Below are 21,508 nucleotides of genomic sequence, written 5' to 3' on the forward strand. Positions count from 1 at the left end.
CACGCACCCTGTTTCTCTTCTTTCTGCGTTCAGAAAAGGAGAGGGGCTGAGGAGAAAAATAGCCTTGGGGAGCTCAAGGTGTTTAGGAGCCTACCCCTGCCCAAAGCAAGAGGCAGCAGGCAGGTCCTGACTGAGCCTGAGCGCAGCCTGCACCCCAAGTTTCCTAAGGGGACTATGTCTGAGCCAGTCTGAGGGAAGGCGACTCCCAGAGATGTTCAAAAGTGAAAGTGAGCCGGGTGTGGTGCCGCATGCCGGCAACCCAGCACTCTGGGATGCTGAGGCAGGAGGTTCTCTAGATAGAGCCCAACCTGGGCAGTTCAGTAATTTAGCAAGACCTTGTCTTAAAATGAAAAATACAAAAGGGGACTGAAGATGTTGCTCAGGGCAAAAGCCGTGGGTTCATTCCCTAGTACCACACACATAAAAAGAAAAGAAAGCAAAGTGGAACTGGATTCATTCTCCCTGGACGAGAACCAGGGCTTTAGGAGCCCATGCCAGCTGCACAGCAGAGAGGCAGCTTCTTGTACGTGGAGCTAAGTATCTGTAAAAAGCCCACCAGGAACACAAGCAGGAGAAATAAATAAGCCGCCGTCAACAGAGCGGGGTTGGGACTGCAGAGAACCTGCAGCTCCCTGCTGGGCTCCACTGTGGTCCCCAGGTGATTTTTAGTTCAAGGAGAGTGACATCTGCTTGGGGGAAATGAGGAAATTTTATTTCCATTTATAAATTAGGCTCCTCAAAGGAAGGGAACTTAGAAACGATTTTATGATTGCCACTGAGAAGACAATTGCTACCAGCCACAACTGGCACATTTTGCAGAAAAACAAGGCATAACCAAACACGCAATATGCTCCATTGCGGGGGCTTCTCTTTGAGGCAGTTATTACAGGCATGTGTCTTATTAGCCAGGGTCAGGATTTCTGGGGGTGTTTGTTGTCTCCAGTAATGAGAAAGCCATCTGAGGGCCCTGTGCTTCCTACTCAGAAAACAAAACATGACAAAAAAAATCACTTTTTCTTCTTTACCATTTCTCTGAACATCCCTCTATCAATTCATAGGACATGGAGCCCATAGAAAAAGGGGTGAACTTATTTTTGAACCTGGGTCTTGCTATGTTGTCCAGGCAGGCCTGGAACTCCCAGGGGGCTATCCCAGCACCCCAAGAAGCAAGGACTACAGACTTACATCACCACACCTCGCCAGAAAAGGGCAAACTTGTTAGCCAAACAAATCACTGGCTTTAATTCAGGCAATAGGCTGACATCCATCTTAATTTAATAGTTTTACACAATAAACCTATGTAGGTCTGAATCCAATTCTAATAAATGATTTTGTTGCAGTCTATTCTTTTGAAGCATTGAAAGTTTCATTTTGCTCCACAAAATAATGGCCCGCGGAATTTGGTGTTCAACTAATACGTCACTAAATCCAGTTCAAGTTCCCATTAAATTGGGAGCCCAGAGAAAGGAGATGCAAGTCGCAAACCTAGATTCTAACTATCCCAGTGGACTAACTCCACAGAGCTGTCTTTTATTTTTTGTGAATAAGTATATATGCGTTACCCTCCCTTTCTCCTTTTCTTTTCAAAGAAAAAATAATGACTTTTTCAGGTATCTGCTTCCCAGGATGAAGGTGTGTTGGGTATTTGAAGTCCAATGGGAGGCAGGAATGAGTACTACTAATTGGGCACATCCTGGAGTGCTTAAAATAAAGGGCGGCCAGTGAAATTGTGGGGTTCTGCGCTTGCCTTCTGTACCTGGCCTGTCTGGGGCTTAAGAAAGGCCTGCTGGCCTGCGGGCCCCCGGCCACAGACCACGCTGGAGACTTGACTGCAGTTCCTGGGATGCCTCCTGCAGTGGAGCAGGTAGTGTGGCCTTCTATGCTAAGTAGCCAAGAAGGGCTCGGGCTCCATGGCCATGCAGGAAAGCTGCACAGGGATGGAGGAAGGGTCACCAGGATGGCCTGCTGCTTGCCTGTCCTCCAGGGAGCTGGATCAGACAAAAGAAGCGGCCCCCAAATCTTTAGGGCTGGGTGGCCAGGCAACAGGTCAGCTGAGGGGGCGGGTGGGGACTGAGGCTGGTGCCTTCTCTGGCAATGACCACTTGGTGAAAGAGAAGAGGGGAAGACACAAGCTCAGATGATGGAGGGAAAATAAGGCTGAGAGAAGAGGATGGGGAGGAAAATGCAAGAGATGAGGGACAGAGAAACCAGAGGGAAGGAACCTCCGGCCTGGAGACCAGATGCTGACCCTGGGGAGGGGCGGAGGGGGACGCCCAGAGGGCAGAGCTTCTGCTCCCTGCTTCTAACATCAGAAGAAAATCCAGCTGGGGGAAGTGGCCCAGGCGCTTCTTGATTTAGGGGTGTCTGGGGCAGACACAGGGCCCTGCACACCCCTCCCGGCAGGGACGGCCCAACCCATGCTGTGGGTCTCCTTTCCTGCCTTAGCTGGAGTGCAGCTTAGCAGCAGCATGCACTTAGCATGCATAGGGTTTGGGTTTAAACCTCACAGCCCAAACAGAACATTAGCTGCATTTTTCAAATGATACTTTCAAAATGTTTCCCCTCAGCTTCCAGAAATCTTTCCAGGAAAGACCTCTAAATTTAAAGCAATTAGTCCCAGTATTAATATGAAAAAAGTATAAGAAACTCCAGGGTCCAAAAAGCCTAGAAACTCAAAAGGAGTGGTACAGTTCTTGTATCTTTCTAAAAAGGTAAAGAGTGGGATCCATTTCTTTACATTCAGAGGTCCTTCACCTGAAAAGGCATCTTACAGTTGAAGGAAAATATATTGAACATATCATTTGAAAAGTAACTAATATCCAGATTTTGTTTTTGTTTTTCGTCTTGAGCTGGGGGGGGGGGCTCTCACTATATTGCTTAGGCTGAGCTTGAACTCTTAGTCTTATATGACCCTCCTGCCTCAGCCTCCCAAGAAGCTGGGACTACAAGTGTGCACCACTGCATTGGCTAAACTAACATCCTGTTTAACAACAAATTAAGCCCATGGCTCTGACTTTCAGACTAGGTTTGCCGAAAGTAGCACAGGAGTTTACCCAGAAGAGGTAATCTCTGAACTGAGTTTTGAGCAATGAGTGAGTTTGTCAAGCCAAGCAGTTTAATGGGAGCGTGAGTTGCACATAGTCTCACCAGAAGCAGGTGTCGGGTCCTCCCAGAAGGCTCCATTCAGGCATCAGAAGGAAGCTGTGCCGGGCATTCCTGTCCCAGGACAGCCTCAGCCTGAGTCCAGTGCAGGCCAGAGGGAGGGGAAGACCCCAGGGAGAGCCCCTGCTGGCCTTCCTTCCAAGGCCCCGGCTTAGCAACACCCAAGTCCACGCTGGGTCCAGCCACGTGGGGCCGGCAGGGATGGCAGGCAGCTTGGAGTTGGATGCCTCTGGCTGCTCATTAAGAAATCATAACTAGTTTTTCTCCTGTTTTGGACACTGGATCTCTGAGTAGGCCCAGCTAGAAGGGGCCAGAGGAAGAACTCTATTAATAGCCTTATTTTGGAAGTAAAGAAGCCAACGGTAAAATAACTCCTAAGGTCACATTCTTTGAGTGATAGCTTTAGTGAAGGCTCCTGCAAAAAACAAAACAGTCTGTCTGGAGAGTGTTTTCCATTCACTGATTCTTTGAAATGCAAGGAACAAAATTCATTTCTACACAGCACTGATCATGAACTGATCAATCAGTCTCTCAATCATCCATGTAGCTATGGAAGTACTCAGTTCAGGCAATACCTAATTCCCGGCTTTCTACGTGGCAGAAACAAAAGAACTAGATTTGCCCTGAAACAACCTGGAATCCAGCTGAGTAGGAAAGAATCAAGTATTCTTCACACTTACAACGAATGAGTGCTGGGCATAGTGACACACCTGCCTGTAACCTCAGCACTTGGGAGGCTGAGGCAGGAGTATAGCTGTGAATTCGAGGCCAGCCTGGGCTACCTAAGTGAGTTCAAGGCCAGCTTAGACTACATAGTGAGACCCTGTCTCAAAAAACCAAAAAAAAAAAAAAAATGCGTGCCACTGACGTTGAGGTGTTGGGGTGATGGGCTGGGCTGCAGCTCCCTGGGAGGGGGAACTGAGGTTGGCGTGAGATGAACAGGGAAGGGCAGCATCTGGACGGCTCTGGAGCAGGCGCAGGCTGCTCACCTTCATCGCCGGGCTCGGCTTCTGCCCACTGCCCTGGTCTCCTGCCAGCCACAGCTCCACCCAACGAGTGCGGGTCGGGCACAAATGCAGCTGCACGTCTCTTTGTTCCTTGCTCCTTTGCTTTCGTTCTGGTCTGCAGGGGAACTGGACTTGTTCTTGTTGGGTCACTGACCGGGCAAGGGCGAGCAGTGCTGCTGCAGTCTGCTCAGTCCCCTCCTCCTGTCCACAGGGCCCTGAGCCGCCCACCGAGCTGCAGTAGCTGTGGCTCCATGGAGGCACAGCAGCACTGCTGAGGCTGGCCTGATGCGGTGTGAGACCCAGGGCCATCCTCTCCTGAACAGGCAGGCAGCTCAGCCTGCTTTCGATGTCCCCACAAGACAAGAGTGGGCAGGCCCAGTGGTCTCCAAGCTGGTCTTCAGAGCAGGAATAAATTCAGAGCAAATTCTTGGACTGTCTTCCTTAGGGAAGTGCGCACGAATGTGATCAAAATACATGTGAGATGTCTAAATTTTAAAAAAAATTATAGTAAAAGACACCTTGCCATGCTGGGCCTGATGGCGCATGCCTGTAATCTCAGCACTTGAGAAGCTGAGGCAGGAGAAGCGCCATAAGTTCGAGGCCAACCTTCGCTACATAGCCAGTTTAAAACTAGCCTGAACCATGTAGCAAGATCCTGTCTCAAAAAAAAAGAAGGCACCTTGCCATTAATCGTCCTCAAACTACTCCCCCTCACTTTAAACACACTTATCCCATCATTCTTGCCACTTTCTGAAGCAGTTCTGCAAGTCCTTATGCGGTGTGATAAAAAATGTGGTGAATGTTGCTGTCACGTATCATCCAGTGGAAAAGGAGACTTGTAAAAACATCACTGTGTCCTCATCCACCTTATTCACTGGCTCTGACACCGTGTGACTTCCAGCTCTTCCCCAAAGTCAGAGTGACCGTGGAAAGTGAATGCTTTGAATTGATTCAGGACATGAAGGCAGCCATGACAGCACAACTAAAGACACGAAAGAGGACTTGCGGAACTGCTTCAGAAAGTGGTAAGAATGGGGCTGGAGATTTAACAGCGGCACAGCGCCTGCCTGGCAAACGCAAGGTCGTGAGTTCGATTCCTGGTACCGGAAAAAAAAACAAAAAAAAAATAACAACAAAAAAAGAAAGTGGCAAGAATGCTGAGGTAAGAGTGTTGGGAGTGACAGGAAGGGTATTCTGTGGGGGACTCACGGCAACGTGTCTTTTATTGTAACAGGGTAATGTACCCAGTACGCAAGTATTCACGATGAAATTTTTAGGCCACACTTTGTGTGTACATTCATATTTTTTTCTTTGTGTGGCGCTGGGGACGGCACCTGCCACTGTGCTACTCCTACATCCCCAGCCCAGTAGCTGATTTCACACAGAGCCGATTTTCACGCAGCGGTGTGGGGTGTGCACGTTGTCCACGCTGACTTGACAAAGTCCGGGGAGTGAACACAAGGTGGCCCCACAGCCTCGCGGGCAAGGCTCATTCCGGCGTCTGATTTAAGAACGAAAGTGAGTGTGCGGCTCCTGTCCTTGTTGGGCTGCTCCGTGGCCGCCCTCGCTCCAGGAACCCAGTCTCCGCGCTGCTTTTCCTCCTGTTAAGGAACCACCAGCCGCTCCGGGCTCGGGGGCTCAGTGGGTGGCTCCCCGTGGAAAGGGTGGCGGGGCAGCGGGCAGTCCCCCTGCAGCAGCCCAGGTCCCGGCCACGGCCTGTCTGCAACCGCCCAGGTGGCGCTGGACACACAGGGCCTCCGGCAGACCCTGGGAGCCAGGCCCGCCTGCTGGGCGGGCAGGATTCTGGGACAGGCCGAGAGGAGGAGGACGCCCTCCCTCCTCCACCCTGGAAGGAGCTCAGCTGCCTCTTTCAGTCTTTCTGAAGTTTGGAAAGTCTTCCCCGCTGTAGTTTTCACAAGTACCTGGGGCGGGCGGGCGGCAGGGAGTTCAGGGCTCTGAGTCTCGGCTTACGACTCAGGTAGGGCTTTTGCCGAGCACGCCGGAGGGCCTGGGTTCGAGCCCCAGCGTAGCAAAACACCAAAAAAACCGAAAACAGTAGCGGGCTCTCCACTCCCGCTGTGAGCCCAGGAAACCCTGACCCGAAACCCGTGGCTCACAGCGCTGGGAAACGAAAGCTGCGGTGCGCTCTCGGTGGCGGGTCTGACGACAGAGCTGGAGTCCCCCAGGGAGAGCGGAGACCCCCTCGGCTTCCTCCCACGAGCTCTGACGGAGGGGCGGGAGGCCGAGGCAGGCAGCGTCTAGGGTCCCGGGAGCAGAGGGTATGGGGGGAGCAGGGCGGCCCCTTCCCTGGGGTGTGCGGAACCGTACCCAGCCACGCCGGCTAGGGCCAGCCGGGGGGATGGGGCGCGAGGACGGTGACGGGGACGGGGGCGTGGGGACGGGGATGGGGGCGCGGGGACTGGGGCGCGGGCTCGCGGGACACGACCGCAAGCGGGGGCGGACGCTGCGCGTGTGCGCGGCGCAGACGGGAGATCGCGGTGATAACCTGCTGGGGTGGCGGCCGCGACAGGAAACCTCGGGCGGGGCGGGGACCGCGGGGACCCACAGAGTCCTTGAGGGACGCGGTTTTCCAGGCGGGCTGCGGGCTCTGGCACCTAGCACCGAGCGCCCCCCATGTGGGCTTTTATCACCCCGCCTTCGGCCGTGGGAGGCCCGGCCCCAGGGTGAGCTGGCGCACCCCTGGGATCCCAGCGCTCGAGGAGGCTGAGGCAGGAGGATTGAGGTGGAGCCCCCAGCCTTGGACAAGATGCTATCTTGTAGAAGTAGTTCAGTGTGAAAGCCCTGGGTTCACTCTCCAGTAAAATACAGACACACAAAGATTTTCCCTTTTTACCATTTTAAAGTGTGATTCAGTAGCATGAAATAAATTCATAATGTGCAACCATAAACACTATCCATTTCATCATCCCAAACAAAACTGCATCCAGATAACATTTTTCTGTAGTAGTTGTAAGCGTACAAGTGTAGCCTACATAATATTTTTGACATCGTTTTAGAGCTTGCCGTTTTATTTTTTATTATCGTGGAGATCTATTGTGTGTGTTTTAACTGTTATATAAATACAGCAAAATTTATCAGTTTCTCGGTTACGTTACTTTCAGGGTTTTTTTTTTTTTTCTTGCTCGTGCAGTTAAACTTTCTTATGCATCTGTTTCTACATGCTGTGAAAGTTTATCTGTAGGACAAATCAAATTTGCAGGGAAATGGCAAAATCCTGCCTGGGTTCTTGACGTCACGTGGCTTTACCTGGAGTGGATGTCGTTTACTAACATTCAGGGGCATAATGTGACGGCTGTGTGCTACCCGAGAAAGAATGACAGCCCGAGAGACCTGGCCCCTCCTCTGGGATCTGCGGCGCAAATGTCGCGGGATCACAGCGGTCATCTCACTTCCGTGACCTCCAGTCTCTTTTATCTTCGAAGAAGAACAAACAAGGTCTGTCCCGTTTACTAAGTGAAGTGCTGTTAAGATCAAGTGAAGTGAAAAATATAAAAGGGTTTGCTAAATTGAAAATGTGGAGCAGATGTCTGGTGTGACCACGACTGTCACACTGTCAGTCTCGGGAGTCAGTAGCCACGCGCCCACGCGTGTGTCAAGAGGTGAAGGAGCCAGCGTGGCCACGCCCCACCTGGAAAGCCTGAAGTTCGGAAGACTGAAGCAGGAAGATTGCAAGTTCAAGACCACCCCGAGCAACCTAGCAAGACCTTGTCTCAAAATAAAAAATAAAAAGGCCCAGGAATGTAGTTCGTTGGTAGAGCACCTGTGGGTTCAATGCCCAGTACCACCAAAAAAAAAAATTTTTTTTTCAATAAAATGATAAAGCAAACTGATATAAAATGACATGAAATAACTAAGGAAGACAAGTTATTTCAGGTTGAAATGTTTGTTACACAATGGTAACTTTTAAGTAGCATATACTTTGGAAGACAACCTGACATCATTTATAGTGGCTGTGTTTGAATATGCAATTGTGAGTGATTTTCATTTTCCCTCTTTGTGCACTTTTATAACGAGTTGGTTTACTTGAAAATAAGAAGAAAACTGACCACAAAATTTTAAATTAATCTTTAATTATTGCAGAAATCAAAACAGCTTTCATCAACATAGAAATAGCCACTCAGTCCCACAAACCTTAAGAAACCAGTTTCTTCCCTCTTTGCTTGGAATCTTTGTCTTAGAGGATCTGTAATTTATAGCTAGTAAGGACCAGATGATCTACTTGACAATAAGACGTGAATGTCTGGAATCCAACACAGAGCGGGGGGTTGCTGCTTGCTGCGGCAAATTACAGCAAATAGCAACATGCTAGCCAGGGTCAAAACCCTGCTCTTCACCCTGAGGACCTCCAAGTCCTCCGAGCGCCACAACAGTGGTGGTTAAGAACCTGGACTGCCATCCACCTCCAGTCCGCTGTTAATTCTCTGAGCCTCAGTTTCTCCAGGTGTACAGTAAGAGTCACTCTCACGCTTGAATGAGAAGACTCACATGGGGTTCCGGGCGCTGAACACATCTTTACCTAGTGCATGTCATGGTCAGTCTGTGCATCTAGCCTCTCTCTTGCCTTTGGTGGAAGGGAACATTCCCTGAGCAGGAGGGCTGGGTGGCCCGGTGCTGTGGCCAATGGTTCGTGTCACACCCAGCACCCTGCCTGGCACAGACTCTCCCTAGCTGCTGCCTCCGCCTTCCTGAGCCCATGTGACTTCCTGTTTTCTAAACTCTTGCCTGCGGCCTGAGATGGGTGGGGCGGCAGCAGGACTCTGGGCCCAAAGTTGGGGTCCAAAGGAAGGAGGCTGGGGGCTTGTGAGGTGGCTGCTCTTGCCTGGCTGCTGGGCTGTTGTGATTAATATTGATGACATCATATGCAGTTCGGGCTGGCCTTGAACTTACTTATATAGCCCAGGCTGGCCTTGAACTCATGGTGATCCTTCTGCCTCAGCCTCCTGAGTGCTGGGATTATAGGCGTGTGAAATTACTCTGTTTTTATAAGCATCTTCACACAAAATTATTGTGAGATTTAGAAGCTACTCAGTAAATAAACATTTCAAGGCAATCAAAAAAAATATTGATGACATCCCCTCAAGGAATTAAGCCCTCTCTGGGCTCTAAGCCCACCCCACTGAAGGACCACACACCTGGGAGATGGCCATGGTTGTGCCTTGGTGACATAATAGCAGACCCAGGGCTTGAACTCAGGCTGGCCACCTTCGAAGGATGCATACTCACCTGTAGTGCTGAAGTGCTTCCTTTTCATTCAAGCGGAGAGGGCTGGACCTGGGGGGAGGGATTTGAAAGGCTCCCTATAGAAGTGGGAGGTAGTTTGTGCTTCTGAAGGCAGCAGTAGGACCAAAGTTATTTATTGATTTATTTATTTACAGAGCTCTCCACCAATAATTAGTGGGTGGTGAACCCCCTCTCACCAGGGATAGTCAGGCTGAGGCTGAGATGCCAGTCAGAGAAACCCTTGCAAAAGGCTGGGAGCTCTTGGGGTGAGAGGCCCAGAGGCACAGGGATAAAGTGAAGTGAGAAGGAGCTTTGCATCAGGTGTGCTTGGGAAATTTCAGCTATGAGAAATTTTGGAGCGTAATTTTCTTATCAGAGCTGGGTGTGTTGGCACACACCTATAATCCTAGAGCAGAGGAGGCTGAGGCAGGAGGATCTTGAGTCTTAGGCCAGCCAGCCTGAGGTACATAGAGTCCTGGGTCTGTGCCACTGTCTCAGACCTTAGTTTTATCCAACTGCTTTGCAGCCAGAGGAACTGAGGTTTGAACAGCTATGAAAGCTGTTTCCAGACCCTAAGCCAGGAAGAGGCAGAGTCTGAACTTGTTCAAATTTAGGAACTCTCCGCCTTGAAGGCCTGAGTTCTTTCCTCTTCTCCAGTGCCTGGTGATGGTGAGGGGGAGGAGCCAAGGGATCAGAGCTCACCAGCTGCACCTTCCAGCCCCGGCCAGGGGGAGCCCACAATTACAGTGGTGAGAGCCGCAGTGGCCAAGTGTGAAGAGCAGGCACACAGCGGGGCTGTGTGTGCAGGCGTAGGCGAGAATGCTGGAGCCTGCACCCATGGGTGAGGGGCACCCAAGAGGCTCAGGGCTGAGAAAGCACATGGAGCCAGGAGACCTCGTAACCCCACCCAGCTTTGTCCCTACGCTGCAGGCATCCCTGAAGAGTTTGCTTTAGTCCACAGGTCTCAGTTTATCAACCTATGAATTGGGCCCAATAATAGACCCCCCACCCTTCTGGACTCTTCTAAGAATCAAACTCGAGCACAGGAAGCAATTTTAATGGTACAGATTGGCATTCAAACATGAAGTTACCTTGCTAGCTGAGGATGCCCCCGGCTTCCACCTAGGATTTGCTGGAGAAGGAGGCCGGCTGGAACAGGAGAAAGTCTCAGGATGTGTTCGCAGCTCTTGGCTGTGGCAGAACAGGGTTAACTCTGCCCTAATTCCTGTTTTCAGCACTCACAGTCTGCCTGGGGCACAGACAAACACCTCCATGCCAACAAATCTGATTCTGTACCCTTTCTTAGGGACAAGACTAGGTTCAGGGGCGCCATGTATATAATCTCCATTTTTCCTGCAAACATTGGTATTTGAACAGCCCGAGAGGCTCACCCTTTGTCTGGCCTTAGCGACCTCCCCAGGACTCCTGCCCAGCCCCTTGCAGAAGCCCGGCCAGCCCCACCCCCTCCTGTCCGGCCTGGCATCTGTTTCTTTGGCACCGGTGGCTTGGTTGTTGGCTTCTTGGGCAGATGATCAGCCCCAGGGACAGGTGGTGACCTTCCGTGCTCTGTGCCGTGGCCCAAAGGGCGACACACAGCACATGCTCTGACAGAGCCATGAACAGGGAGCAGACCCATGAACAACCTCTTCCCATGTCCAAAGGGCTGTGCTGCACGGAAGAGCCTTCCTCTTGGGAGCACAGGCAGTGACACGGGACAGGTCAGTGTGATTCATGTTTCACCTGTTGTAGGAGTACGCTGAGGAGGCGGGTGCTGAGGATGGAACCCAGTCTCCCGGGGCCGCGGAGCCGCTTGAACCCGGGGCTTTCATGAGGATGACAGAAGGCTGTTGAGAGCCAGCTGGGTGCACGCTAATCACACTGAAGACACTTCTGTCACAATGAGCCCTCTGAGTGGGTGCTCGGACCTGTCACCTCTGGCCACCCCAGGGGCTGCCCCTGAGCACCTCACATGGCCTGTTACCTCACATTCCAGGTGTCCTGTTACCCAGCAGAAGCCCTAGGTTATTGTGCACGTGCTTACATGAAAAACAGCTGACAACAGTAGCTGAAACCATGGAGCAATACCACGTCCCTCACCCCATAAGAATCCTTGTTTTTAATCCTTGCTGCTAACTAATGGCACAGGTAATGATGTGCCCATTTCACAGATGCAGAAAGCAAGGCTTTCTTCAGTAACACACAGGTCAAGAGTGCACAAGGACTACAGGGTAGAAGAAGGACCAACGCCTCTGTTTCCGTCCTCCCTGCTTGGGTGGCTGTCTCTCAGTGGAGGCTACATTGGCCTGGCCCATGCCTCACCCCATTTTAGCCGCCCTGCTAGGTGCTACAGCTCTGAGCCTCAACCCTGGCCAAGCGCTAGAGTGCCCCCAGCCAGGCCCGGCCCTGGGAAGGGTCTGCAACTGGTTCTAGACTGAGCCTAGAGCCCTTGGTCCATTTCTGGGGCTCTCCCCAGTGCTGTGAGTCTGGGGAGAGGGACGGGAGCATGAGAGCAATCAGCTTCTCCAGGTGTACAGTGGGGCAGGGCAGCCAAGCGAGGTTTGTAGGTCCCCTGGGGGGTGGCTGCCAGGGGGCTGTGGCAGGACAGGGGCATGGTGGCCCCAGAAGGAGGTGCGCAGGGCCCTGTGAGGGGCTGGGGCTGGGAGGTGATGTGCACCTGCAGTTGGCAGCCTGGAAAACTGCCTGGTGTTCAGCACAGGGCCTCATCAGCTAAGCCACAGCTCCAGGTGGGCAGGACTCCAAAGCCCTTCCATGTATACACAGCGCTGTCCTTACAGAGGAAACGGGGGCCTGTCACTGACACACCACCGCCAGTGCCCAGTCTCACTCTGTCCTTACCATACCCCTTCGGGTGGATAGGAGCACCTTCCATCTCATCGATGGAGGGACTGAGGCCCAGCGTGTGGGATTACACTCTGGGAGGCTGAAGCAGGAGGATCCCACATTCAAGACCAGCCTGGGTAATTTAGCAACACTGTGTCTCAAAATTAAAAAATGAAAAGGGCTGGGGATATAGCTCAATGTGAAGGCCCTGGGTTGAATTCCCAGTACCACAGGTCCAGGGAGAGAAGAGAAGGAGGGAAACAGGGAAGGAGGGGAGAAAGGAAGGAAGGAAGGGAGAGAGGGAGGAAGGAAGGAGGGTCTGAGGTCCAGAGGGGTGAGCTGACTTCCTCAGACACACAGCTTGTTAGTGGCAGGGGAGTACGTGAACCCCCTACACTCAATCCAGGCTCCATTTCAGCAGCCCTGGCACAAGCTGATGCCCAATAATATTTAATCAGTTATGCCATACAGTGATCTAGGTCCTTGCCTGGACCTTCCTGGCAATCATTGCGTTCCTGGGACCCATCTCTCCCAGCACAGCACAGCCAGGCTGGGGAGAGGGAGGGTCCCCATTCAGGGATGAGAGCTGGGGTTCATAGCCAATCCTCAGCCAAACTGCACAACAGCACATCTGTCATTGACCATAAAACCATGCTGCTCTTTAAAAAGAAAGGCAGAAAACTTGTCCCTATTACTTATCCCCAGGGAGGTGCCCAATTCTCCTGCCCCGAACTGCGCTGACTCTGCACAATAGAGAAAGATTTCTCCTTATTGTTCTAAATTTACTGTCCAGTAATTTTTCTGTTCTCATTTTACGTGATGGGCACCTGAATGATTTTTCCCCAATCCTTTTTATGAATCTAAACCAACCCATAAATCGCTGCTGACATCTCCTCTCCAGCCCTAAAGGGAAAAAAAATCTCCCCAGCTTTTCGGCCTTGGCTGGGGGTGGGGCTTCGGCTCACACGTCTGGGTCCCTGCTGTGGGTCACCTGGGGCAAAGGCAGGCAAGCCCCGGGCTGGGGCTCTGCGTTGGTGTGGAGCAGGTGGCAGAAACAAAGGCCATGTGGCCACCGGGGGAAAAAGGCTCACAGCCTGGATGGCAGGAGAGCTGGGTCCTGAGGAGCGAGTCTGTAGAGCGCTTTGGGGGTGGCAGGACCAGGGAGCTGGGATGGCAGCCTGGGGAAGGGCCTGGAGGAGACGCCAGCTCAGGCCAGGCAGGGTCAGAAAGCGGGGGTGCACAGACAGCAGGAGGAATGGGGCGGTGGAAAGGTGAGGTCCTGTGGGCTGGGGTTGGTAGGGTGAGGCCCTCACATGGCTGGATGAGGGCTTTGGACCGTGCTGTGGGCAGCTGGGTCAGCAGTGGTTTCTGAGCAGGGAAGAGACCTACTGGCCCGGCAGGGAGAGTCATTGCCCAGACATAGTCTGGGGCCACCTGCCCCAAGCCCCGGCCTCCGTGGTGCTGCCAGGGCATCTGCTGGTTGTTAGGTTTTTGTTTTGTTTTGCTACCAGGAATCGAACTCAGGACCTTGCACTTGCCAGGCAGGTGCTTGTGCCGCTGAGCTGTATCCTCAGCCCCTGGTTGTTAGGTTTAAAGCAGTAAACATTGGCACAGAGCACACACCAAAGCATTGTGAGTTTTCACCCTGCTTACACAAAAGTGGCTACTACAGGGTCAAGAACTTCGCCCAAGCCACACTGCTAGTAAGGATGTGACAGCCCTCATGCTACCTTCCCTGCCTTTCTGCCCCTTCACGCCGTCTGAGGGCCATCCTGCCTCGGGGGGACAAGTGTTGCCACAGCCAGGACCTCGGCCTCTGCGGCTCCCAGGGAAAGGACATGGTGCCCGCTGCGTCCCCCTGTCCTGGTGGAGCTGCTGTACTGAGCAGCAGTACGGTCCAGACCCAGATCGACATCTCCTCAGCATGTGGTGATCTTCCAAATAAAAGTGCCAAGTTTCACTTAGCCAGGGTGTTTACTGTCGTTCCTCTCTGTCCTTTGGACCCTGAGAGCCAGTGGCACCCAGATGTGTGTGAACCACTGCACCGTGTGACAAATGTCAATGGAGCAGTCAGGATCAGGCTACGTTTGGGGTGGGAGAGGCTCAGCAGAAGCCCCACTGAGCTGGAAGCCTGACCCCAGGGCAGGGCTGGGAGAGGAACCGGAAGAGGAACAGCACTGAGGCAGGCGGTTTGGGAATGATGATGGGGGGGTAGGACCAGTAGGCAGGGAGACTCCGGCCTAGTTGGGGGGCGGTCACCCCTGCCTGGATGGAGAGTGCTCCAAGTGAGGCGGCAGGAGCTGGGTGGGGAGGGTTGACCCAGTTCTCATGGTCCTGCTCTGTCCTGTGCATAGTCCTCCAGGGGTCATTCACAGCTGGGCTCTTCTGTCCCCCAAACAGAAGCCTTCACCTTCCTACCTAGTGCCCCCACCCGTGTCCCCAGCTCCATGGACCCACCAGGTACCATGTCCACCACCGGGCAGGCTGGGCATTTGGCAGGAGCTGGCCAAGTTGGGATGGGTGATGGAAGCTGAGTCAAGGTGAGGCGTGGAGATGGGGTCTGGAGTCCTTGTCACAGTTTCTGGGGTGGTGAGGGTGTGTTCTTGTCACCCTGGCCTGGCTGACCAGCTTCATCTCTTGGAACAGAGGCACAGAGCTTCGGCCTGCTGGACCCCAAACTTTGCTACCTGCTGGATGGAATCCTCTTCATCTATGGCGTCGTCATCACTGCCCTGTTCCTGAGAGCAAAGGTGGGCACCCGGGCTCCACAGGCAGGGCGTGGACTTCTCTGCTTGGTGAATATACAGATGCAAAGCAGTCCTGGTTTTGCAGTCTCAGGCTTGTTGGTATCTGGGGCTTGGGTCTCGGCCAAGACTGAGAGCGGCTCTGTGTGTGTGTGTGTGTGTGTGTGTGTGTGTGTGTGCATGCGCACCCCAGGTGGGCTGAGGAAGTGGGGGCATCTGTCCGGGCCAGTACCTTTGTGAGGAGCTGAGCTCATGCATGGACATCAGTGTCCCATGGCAGGGGCTGCTGCCGGCCAGCAAGAGGCTTGTGCTTGGGCAATTAAGAGCAGGGAGGGGGGGACCCTACAGCCTCTCCCCACATCCTGCTGTCAAGCTGCTAAATCATGACCACATGGGCCTTTCTCCTGACACCTCTTTCCCCACTGTATGGGAGGGTTGGCCAGGGCGCTGGTTCACCCGAGATGTCTGCTGGGCCTGGATTTCTCACAGGGGCAGAAGGTAGCAGGAGTGTCATCCCCGCAGCGCACACTAGAGCATTTCCCCTTTGAATTTTTGTTCTCTGCCATGAGATTTGATTTGAAAAATAGTCTTCTTTACTTTTTTGAAACTTGGAAACACAGCCATGGCTGAGCTCTAAGGTTGTTGCCCATGTCCTTAGCTCCTCTTGGCTGGGGCAGCAGACATTGGGAAGAGTGAAGCGCTAGCACCAGGCATCACAGCTTGGCTGCCGGGACTTTGGGGATGCCCGGGGTGCAGGGAGGAGCACAACGGCCAGGGAAGGGGTGCATGCCTGTAATCTCAGTACTCTAGGAGGCTGAGGCAGGAGAACTGCAAGTCTGATCCCCAGCTCGGGCAACTCAGTGATTTATTGAGAACTTGTCTCAAAATTAAAAAAAAAAAAAATTAAAAAGAAGGACTGGAGATGTAACTCATTGCTAAGGCTGTGGGTTCAACCCCAGTATCGGGGAAAAAAAGGAAAAGGGGCTGCCAGGCTGTCTGGCCCTGCACAGCCAGCACAGAGGTGAACGTGGAACCGCAGAATATCCTGGGGCTCTGAAGCCCCGCATGGAGCAGTCATGTTTGCTCTCCTACATTGCAGTTCGGCAGGAGCATGGAGGTGCCCGCCCACCAGCAGGGCCAGAACCAACTCTACAATGTAAGTCTGCATTCCAACACTCACGCTGTGCAGTTCCAGCCACGGCTAGGTGATCAGTTGTGCACCCCATTTTCTAGCCAGGGATCGTGGCTGTACCCGCCCCTCAGGGAGGAGCCCATGCTGTCATGGCTGGGTGTTGCGGGGGGAAGAAGTGTTTTAGACTCTTCACAGCAGGGAGGGAGGCAGTCCCACTCCCGGGCCCCTTGTTCACCTTCTCCGAGCCTCAGTTTCTTTATTTGCTTGTGGGAAAGTCATTACTTACCCATTTGATTGCTCAGCATATAGTAGGAAAGTACTGGGCACCTTTGGGGATCCGGTCCCCTGTCGTTGCACCCTCTGTTCTCACACAGGGTCTCTGAGCCCAGGGATGGCTTCCATTCGATGGGCCACGTCCCCCCACCTCCCTGCCCCACTTCCCATGAGCCACCACCAGGAGGAAACTGGAAGGGCCCCGCTGGCCCCATGCTCTTGCAGTGCCTCTTCCTGTGTCTGACTCCCTCCTCTTGTTGCAGGAGCTCAATGTAGGACGAAGAGAGGAGTATGATGTTTTGGATAAGCGGCGGGGCCGGGACCCCGAGATGGGCGGGAAGCAGGTAGGGGACCCTGTGTGTGGGGGCCAGGCTCTGGAGGACTTCCTTGGCCACCCCCTCCTCCCTTCTCCTTGGCCCCATCCTGCACTGGCAGGGACCACCCTGGCCTCGTGTCATCCACCTTCCCCAGACGGCTCCTTGTCTGCCCTGAGTTGAGCACGGTGGCACCACCTGTCTGGGAAGACAGACCTGACGAAGGGGGCCACACAGGCAGGGGCTTAAGGCCCTGGGCATCCCCCCATTCCAGCGTCAGGACTGCACTCAAGGTGGCTCTGACCTTGGACTTTGTAATCTCCACCCCCTGCGGAGATGTAGCAGTTAAAAAGCTAGAGTGCAGTTCTTTGGAGGATAGAAATTTTGAGCCCACTTCGGCCTGGGCGACTTAGCAAGACTGTCTCAAAATAAACAAAAATTTACAAGGGCTGGGGACAAAGGTCAGTGTGAAGGACCTGGGTTTCATCTCCAGTGCCAGGGTGGGGTCAAGGGAAGCAGGGCTAAGGACAAAGGCTGAGACTCCCTGTGGCTGCCTACCTGGTGGCCCTTCGTGTTTCCGGCCACGTGTCCACCCGGCCCTCATCTAGACGCTCTAAGCAGCCCTGTGCCATGTGTATGTTGCCAGCAGGAGTAGAGGGCAGGGAGACACCAGTCACCCCTTCCCAGCCTCCCGCCCCTGCTCTATACCCTCCGCCCATCTGGGAGGCAGGCAGTGGAGCATGGCACCTGCACCTCTCAGCAGGACCTGCCTCGCTCCCGCAATGGGATTCCGTAGTACCTCTCTGCTTGTAAGGCGGAGGTGGGGGGGAACCCTGCCAGCAGTGGGGACGATGGCCTCCTGGGGCCTGAACCCACCCCTCTAACCTCTCCCTGCTGTCTCTCCTAGGCGAGGAGGAAGAACCCTCAGGAAGGCGTGTACAACGTGAGTGGGGAAATCATTCGCCCTTGACCTCATGATGTTGGGGGGTGGGCAGCAGGGGGCTCTGGGGGATTCCTTTTTCCACACTTTAGTCTCCTCCTGTCGCGGCTGTCCCTTCGCTGGGTCAGGTGGGTTACCTTCTGGCTTGCAGCCTTCAGCAGAGCGACGTATAGGAAGGCACCTTAGCTGAGCAGTGTCGGTGTCGCAGGTCATTTCTGGTCCCTCCCCTCCCCTTCCTGCTGTTTGGGCTGGAGTTCTCAGGTCCATCAGCCTGGGGCAGTGGCTGTTCACTGCAGGCTAAGCTGTGTGAGAGCGAGGGGGCCTCCTGTTGTATACCCTGCCACTCTGGGTGTGAACCGGATGGTTGTTTCAGGCCACTAAGAGGCTGCAGGCTAGAGCCCTCCCTCCCCTTCCTCCTGCAATTGGTTGATCCACACCTTGTGGTGCCGGTGGAGATAATTTGCTCAAATAAATGGTTCTTCAGGCCAGCCTTTGTGTTGCCCAGTGTGCCTGCCACAGCCTCCACCACCACCTCATATTTGTAGAGCTTTGCTGAGCTTGTCTGCTCAATGAGAAGGAGCTCTGAGGCTGAAGGGGTGGGTGGAGCTGGTTGCAAGCAGAAGTGCTATAGGTTACAGAAGCGTTGGATCCTCTCTTGTGGGTGCCCCAGCCAACTCGGGGATGGAGAGCCTTCTTGTGGGAGAGCCTGCTCTTTTCTGCATCAGTCAGTAAAATCAGCAATGTGTGCTTTCTCCAGGCGCTGCAGAAAGACAAGATGGCCGAGGCATACAGCGAGATTGGGATGAAGGGCGAGGTGAGTGGTGCTCCTTTCCTCATGCCCACAGGGTCCCCCATAGTTTTCTTCCCAAATGTCTCTCAGACAACTTTTAGAAGCTCCCATGTGGTGCTCCCCTGGTGACCCTGACTCCAACTTTCACCAAGTTGGACAGAAGAAGGACTGAAAAGCAAATCTAGATTCTGTGATAGCCTAAGCTTTGCAGAAGTGAGTCAGGTCTGTCACTGGCAATGCCCAGAAGTGCTGAGAGCTTTACGTGCGTTGACCCACAGTCAGCAGCAGAATGAGAACACCGGGCCCCTTGCTCATATATGAGGAAGAGTGTCAGGATGGTGAGATGGAAGGGTGGAGCCCTAGCAGGGGCCCTGGGTAGCTGCATAGGTTGTGTGACTGTGAAGCTTGTGTAGTTTGTGCCCTGCACAGATGGGTCCCATTTAAGTCCTACAATAACCCAGTGAGAAATGCATGTCCGCAAGGAACAGGGAGATTAAGTAACTTACCTAGTCACATAGCTAGGAAATGGGGGAGCAGGAGTTGAATCACCTGCGGCCCAGCTTGTAACAACACTTGCTGTTCCCAGAAAGTGCCCATCACTGGGCAAGCATTTCAGGAGCTGCAGAGCGGTCTGTCTATTCCAAGCAGCTGACAACATGGCCAGATGCTATTAGGATTCTAGGAGGCTCCAAGCCAGGTCTCCTCTTAGTGTGCAGCAGTGAAGGCCTGACTGGGCTTCTGAGGACCCTCCTGTCCCAGGTCTAGGTGCTGGTTGGGAGACGGGCACCTCTGACTTTCCAGGGGCCCCTTGAGTGGGGCTCTTGAACAAGCATGCCACTACCAACTGCCTTACCTGCTAATCTTTCTCTTTTCACAGCGGCGGAGAGGCAAGGGGCATGATGGCCTTTACCAGGTAAGAGCTGGGCTTTCCTTCCTGAGGCTCCCTCACCAGCTCCCAGGCAGGGTGAGCTCAGCATCACACGGGCCAGTGACAACTCCCCTGCTCCGAAGTCCCAAGGGCAGATGGGACTCAGCCTTCAAGCAGATCACTTGGCTCCAACCAGGAGACCACAGGAGCCCCATGGATGTTCTGGCCATAGTAGACAGCAGCAGCAGTGGAGTGCAGACCTCCAAAAGTACACACAGTGTAGGCCAAGGGCTCTCCATAAGTGACTCCCTGTCCTGCATGGGGCTCTTGTAAAAGCCTTGACTCCTTACACCTAAGATCTTGGAGGATGTGCAGGGAGGTGGAAGAAGCAGAAATTAAGCAAAATGATAGCTTCATAAGGAAAATGTTACCGTAATCGGATGTCTGGTTTATGCAAATTAGTGCAAATGATTACTCAAAGTAAGTGCAGTCAACCTACTTTAGTAAAACAGGAACCACAGTGGGTTCATTTCTCTCCTTTTGGCTCCCTGGCCCTGGGCTTTGAGGGTGCACAGTGCCCTCCCAAGAGCCCGAGAGCCCACCTGCTGGAAACTGGTGTAGCCTGTGCCTTCCCAGCCCCCGGACCAACCTTGCCTGCTGCTCCCCGACAAAGGACATGCCATGGTGGCCAGGCCTGGGAAGGAGGCTCACAGCAGAGGGAGGGCTGAGGTCCAGGAGCTCCACTCTCCCTGTGACAAGTCCAGGCCTCCCATGGGCACAGGCGCCTGGTAGCAAATTCTCTGAAGCACACCTGGCCCTTCCCCAGAACTCCGGCTCTGTACCTGAGGGTGGGAAGCCTTCTTCCTCTTTGGCCTGATGGGATGCTGGTTGGGGCCAGTAGCTATGGGTGCCAGCACTTGGGGAACTGGGAGGGGAGGATTTAGCTGGAAAGGAGATGCTGCAAACTGGGGGAGGGGGCCTCCTGGAGGCTGGGGCAGGCCTGCAGCTGGGCACCTGACCTCTCTTCTTTTCCCATCTGCTTCCACCAGGGCCTCAGCTCGGCCACCAAGGACACCTATGATGCCCTCCACATGCAGGCGCTGCCCCCTCGCTAGCAGCCGGAGGACTCTGCCTCTCACGGGCCTGACCTGCTGACGCCCAGATTGTGAAGGACATAGGATTGAGCCTTCACAGCCAACAGTGTTCTATGAATAGGGTGCCTCAAGTTGTAACATTTGGTCTTCTCCAATCCCAAACCATCCCACACAGAACGCCACCCCTGGACTCCCTCAGGGTGCCCTCCTGCTGCCCCAGGGTGGCGGGCCTGTCCTGGGGTCTTCTGGCTTGCTGGTGACTGTAGACAGGCCTCTTTCCCTGAGGTTCCAGGCCCTGGCTGGGGGGTACCTGTGCTCCCTCTCACACCTCACTTGTTATGTCTATGTTTTGTGAAGTCCCCAGGGAGGCCCCAAATGTTAACACACGTCCTGTCTGTATCTTTCTGCCCAAATTTGACTGGCTTTGCTCCTGCTGTAAATTTAGCCTCTGTGGTCAACCTTCCCTCATTTCAAGGTAGCCTGTCATGGTGCCACGTGGCAACAGGGCTGAAGGCAGCCAGGGCAGCAGCCCACTGCTGCGGTGGACAGCAGGGCATGGGAGGGCTCTGAGGAGCAGGAGGCCTCTTCTATCAGGCGTGCTTGTCACACCATAGTCTGGATGCCACATGTCCCAGGGACTGAGGGATGGACAAGAAAGTCGCCCCTCATGGAGCTCACACCGGGGGAAAAAGAGCTGGCAGGATAGCATGAAAACCACAAGAAACATTATCATGGAGGATGAGCGAGAGAAGGCACAAGCTCGGCCTTCTCCCAAGCCTGCCCTCTCCCACACTTGGCCTGAACGGTGAGCTATCCTTGCAGAGGTCTTGAAGACGACCCAGCACCACGCAGCCCCATGACCATCCCTGTGGGCCAGGGTGCCATTGAAGAAAGCCCAGCGGCTTCTGCACACTTGCTGCGTGATTAAAAGGCACATGTCCATGGATAGAAACCCCTTTCTGCTCTGCTTGGTTTTAATTTATACTGGTTTGCCCAAGCCTTACTGTTTTGCATAATAAATGCTTCAGGGAAAATTCTGCTTACCCTAAGCTTTCTTTCCAATCATCAGGAAACTGGCACGTGGGAACAGGGGTGGGCATGG

The 21,508-nt window shown here is 53.7% G+C and overlaps 1 protein-coding gene across 2 annotated transcripts in view; it reads left to right on the forward strand.

Annotated features, from left to right (window-relative positions):
* Window positions 1-21,442, forward strand: part of Cd247 (CD247 molecule) — a 73,192-nt gene extending 51,750 nt beyond the window's left edge. For both annotated transcript variants that reach the window (XM_005398233.2, XM_013521423.1), the window contains exons 3-9: window positions 14,898-15,001; window positions 16,095-16,151; window positions 16,664-16,744; window positions 17,622-17,657; window positions 18,412-18,468; window positions 19,322-19,357; window positions 20,362-21,442. In XM_005398233.2, coding sequence (XP_005398290.1) covers window positions 14,898-15,001; window positions 16,095-16,151; window positions 16,664-16,744; window positions 17,622-17,657; window positions 18,412-18,468; window positions 19,322-19,357; window positions 20,362-20,427 — 437 coding nt within the window. In that variant the 3' untranslated portion in view covers window positions 20,428-21,442. The remainder of the gene's footprint in view (window positions 1-14,897; window positions 15,002-16,094; window positions 16,152-16,663; window positions 16,745-17,621; window positions 17,658-18,411; window positions 18,469-19,321; window positions 19,358-20,361) is intronic.
* Window positions 21,443-21,508: the final 66 nt, after the last annotated feature.

This window comes from Chinchilla lanigera, unplaced genomic scaffold, assembly GCF_000276665.1.
Source record: "Chinchilla lanigera isolate Chin_1 unplaced genomic scaffold, ChiLan1.0 scaffold00061, whole genome shotgun sequence".
NCBI lineage: Eukaryota > Metazoa > Chordata > Mammalia > Rodentia > Chinchillidae > Chinchilla > Chinchilla lanigera.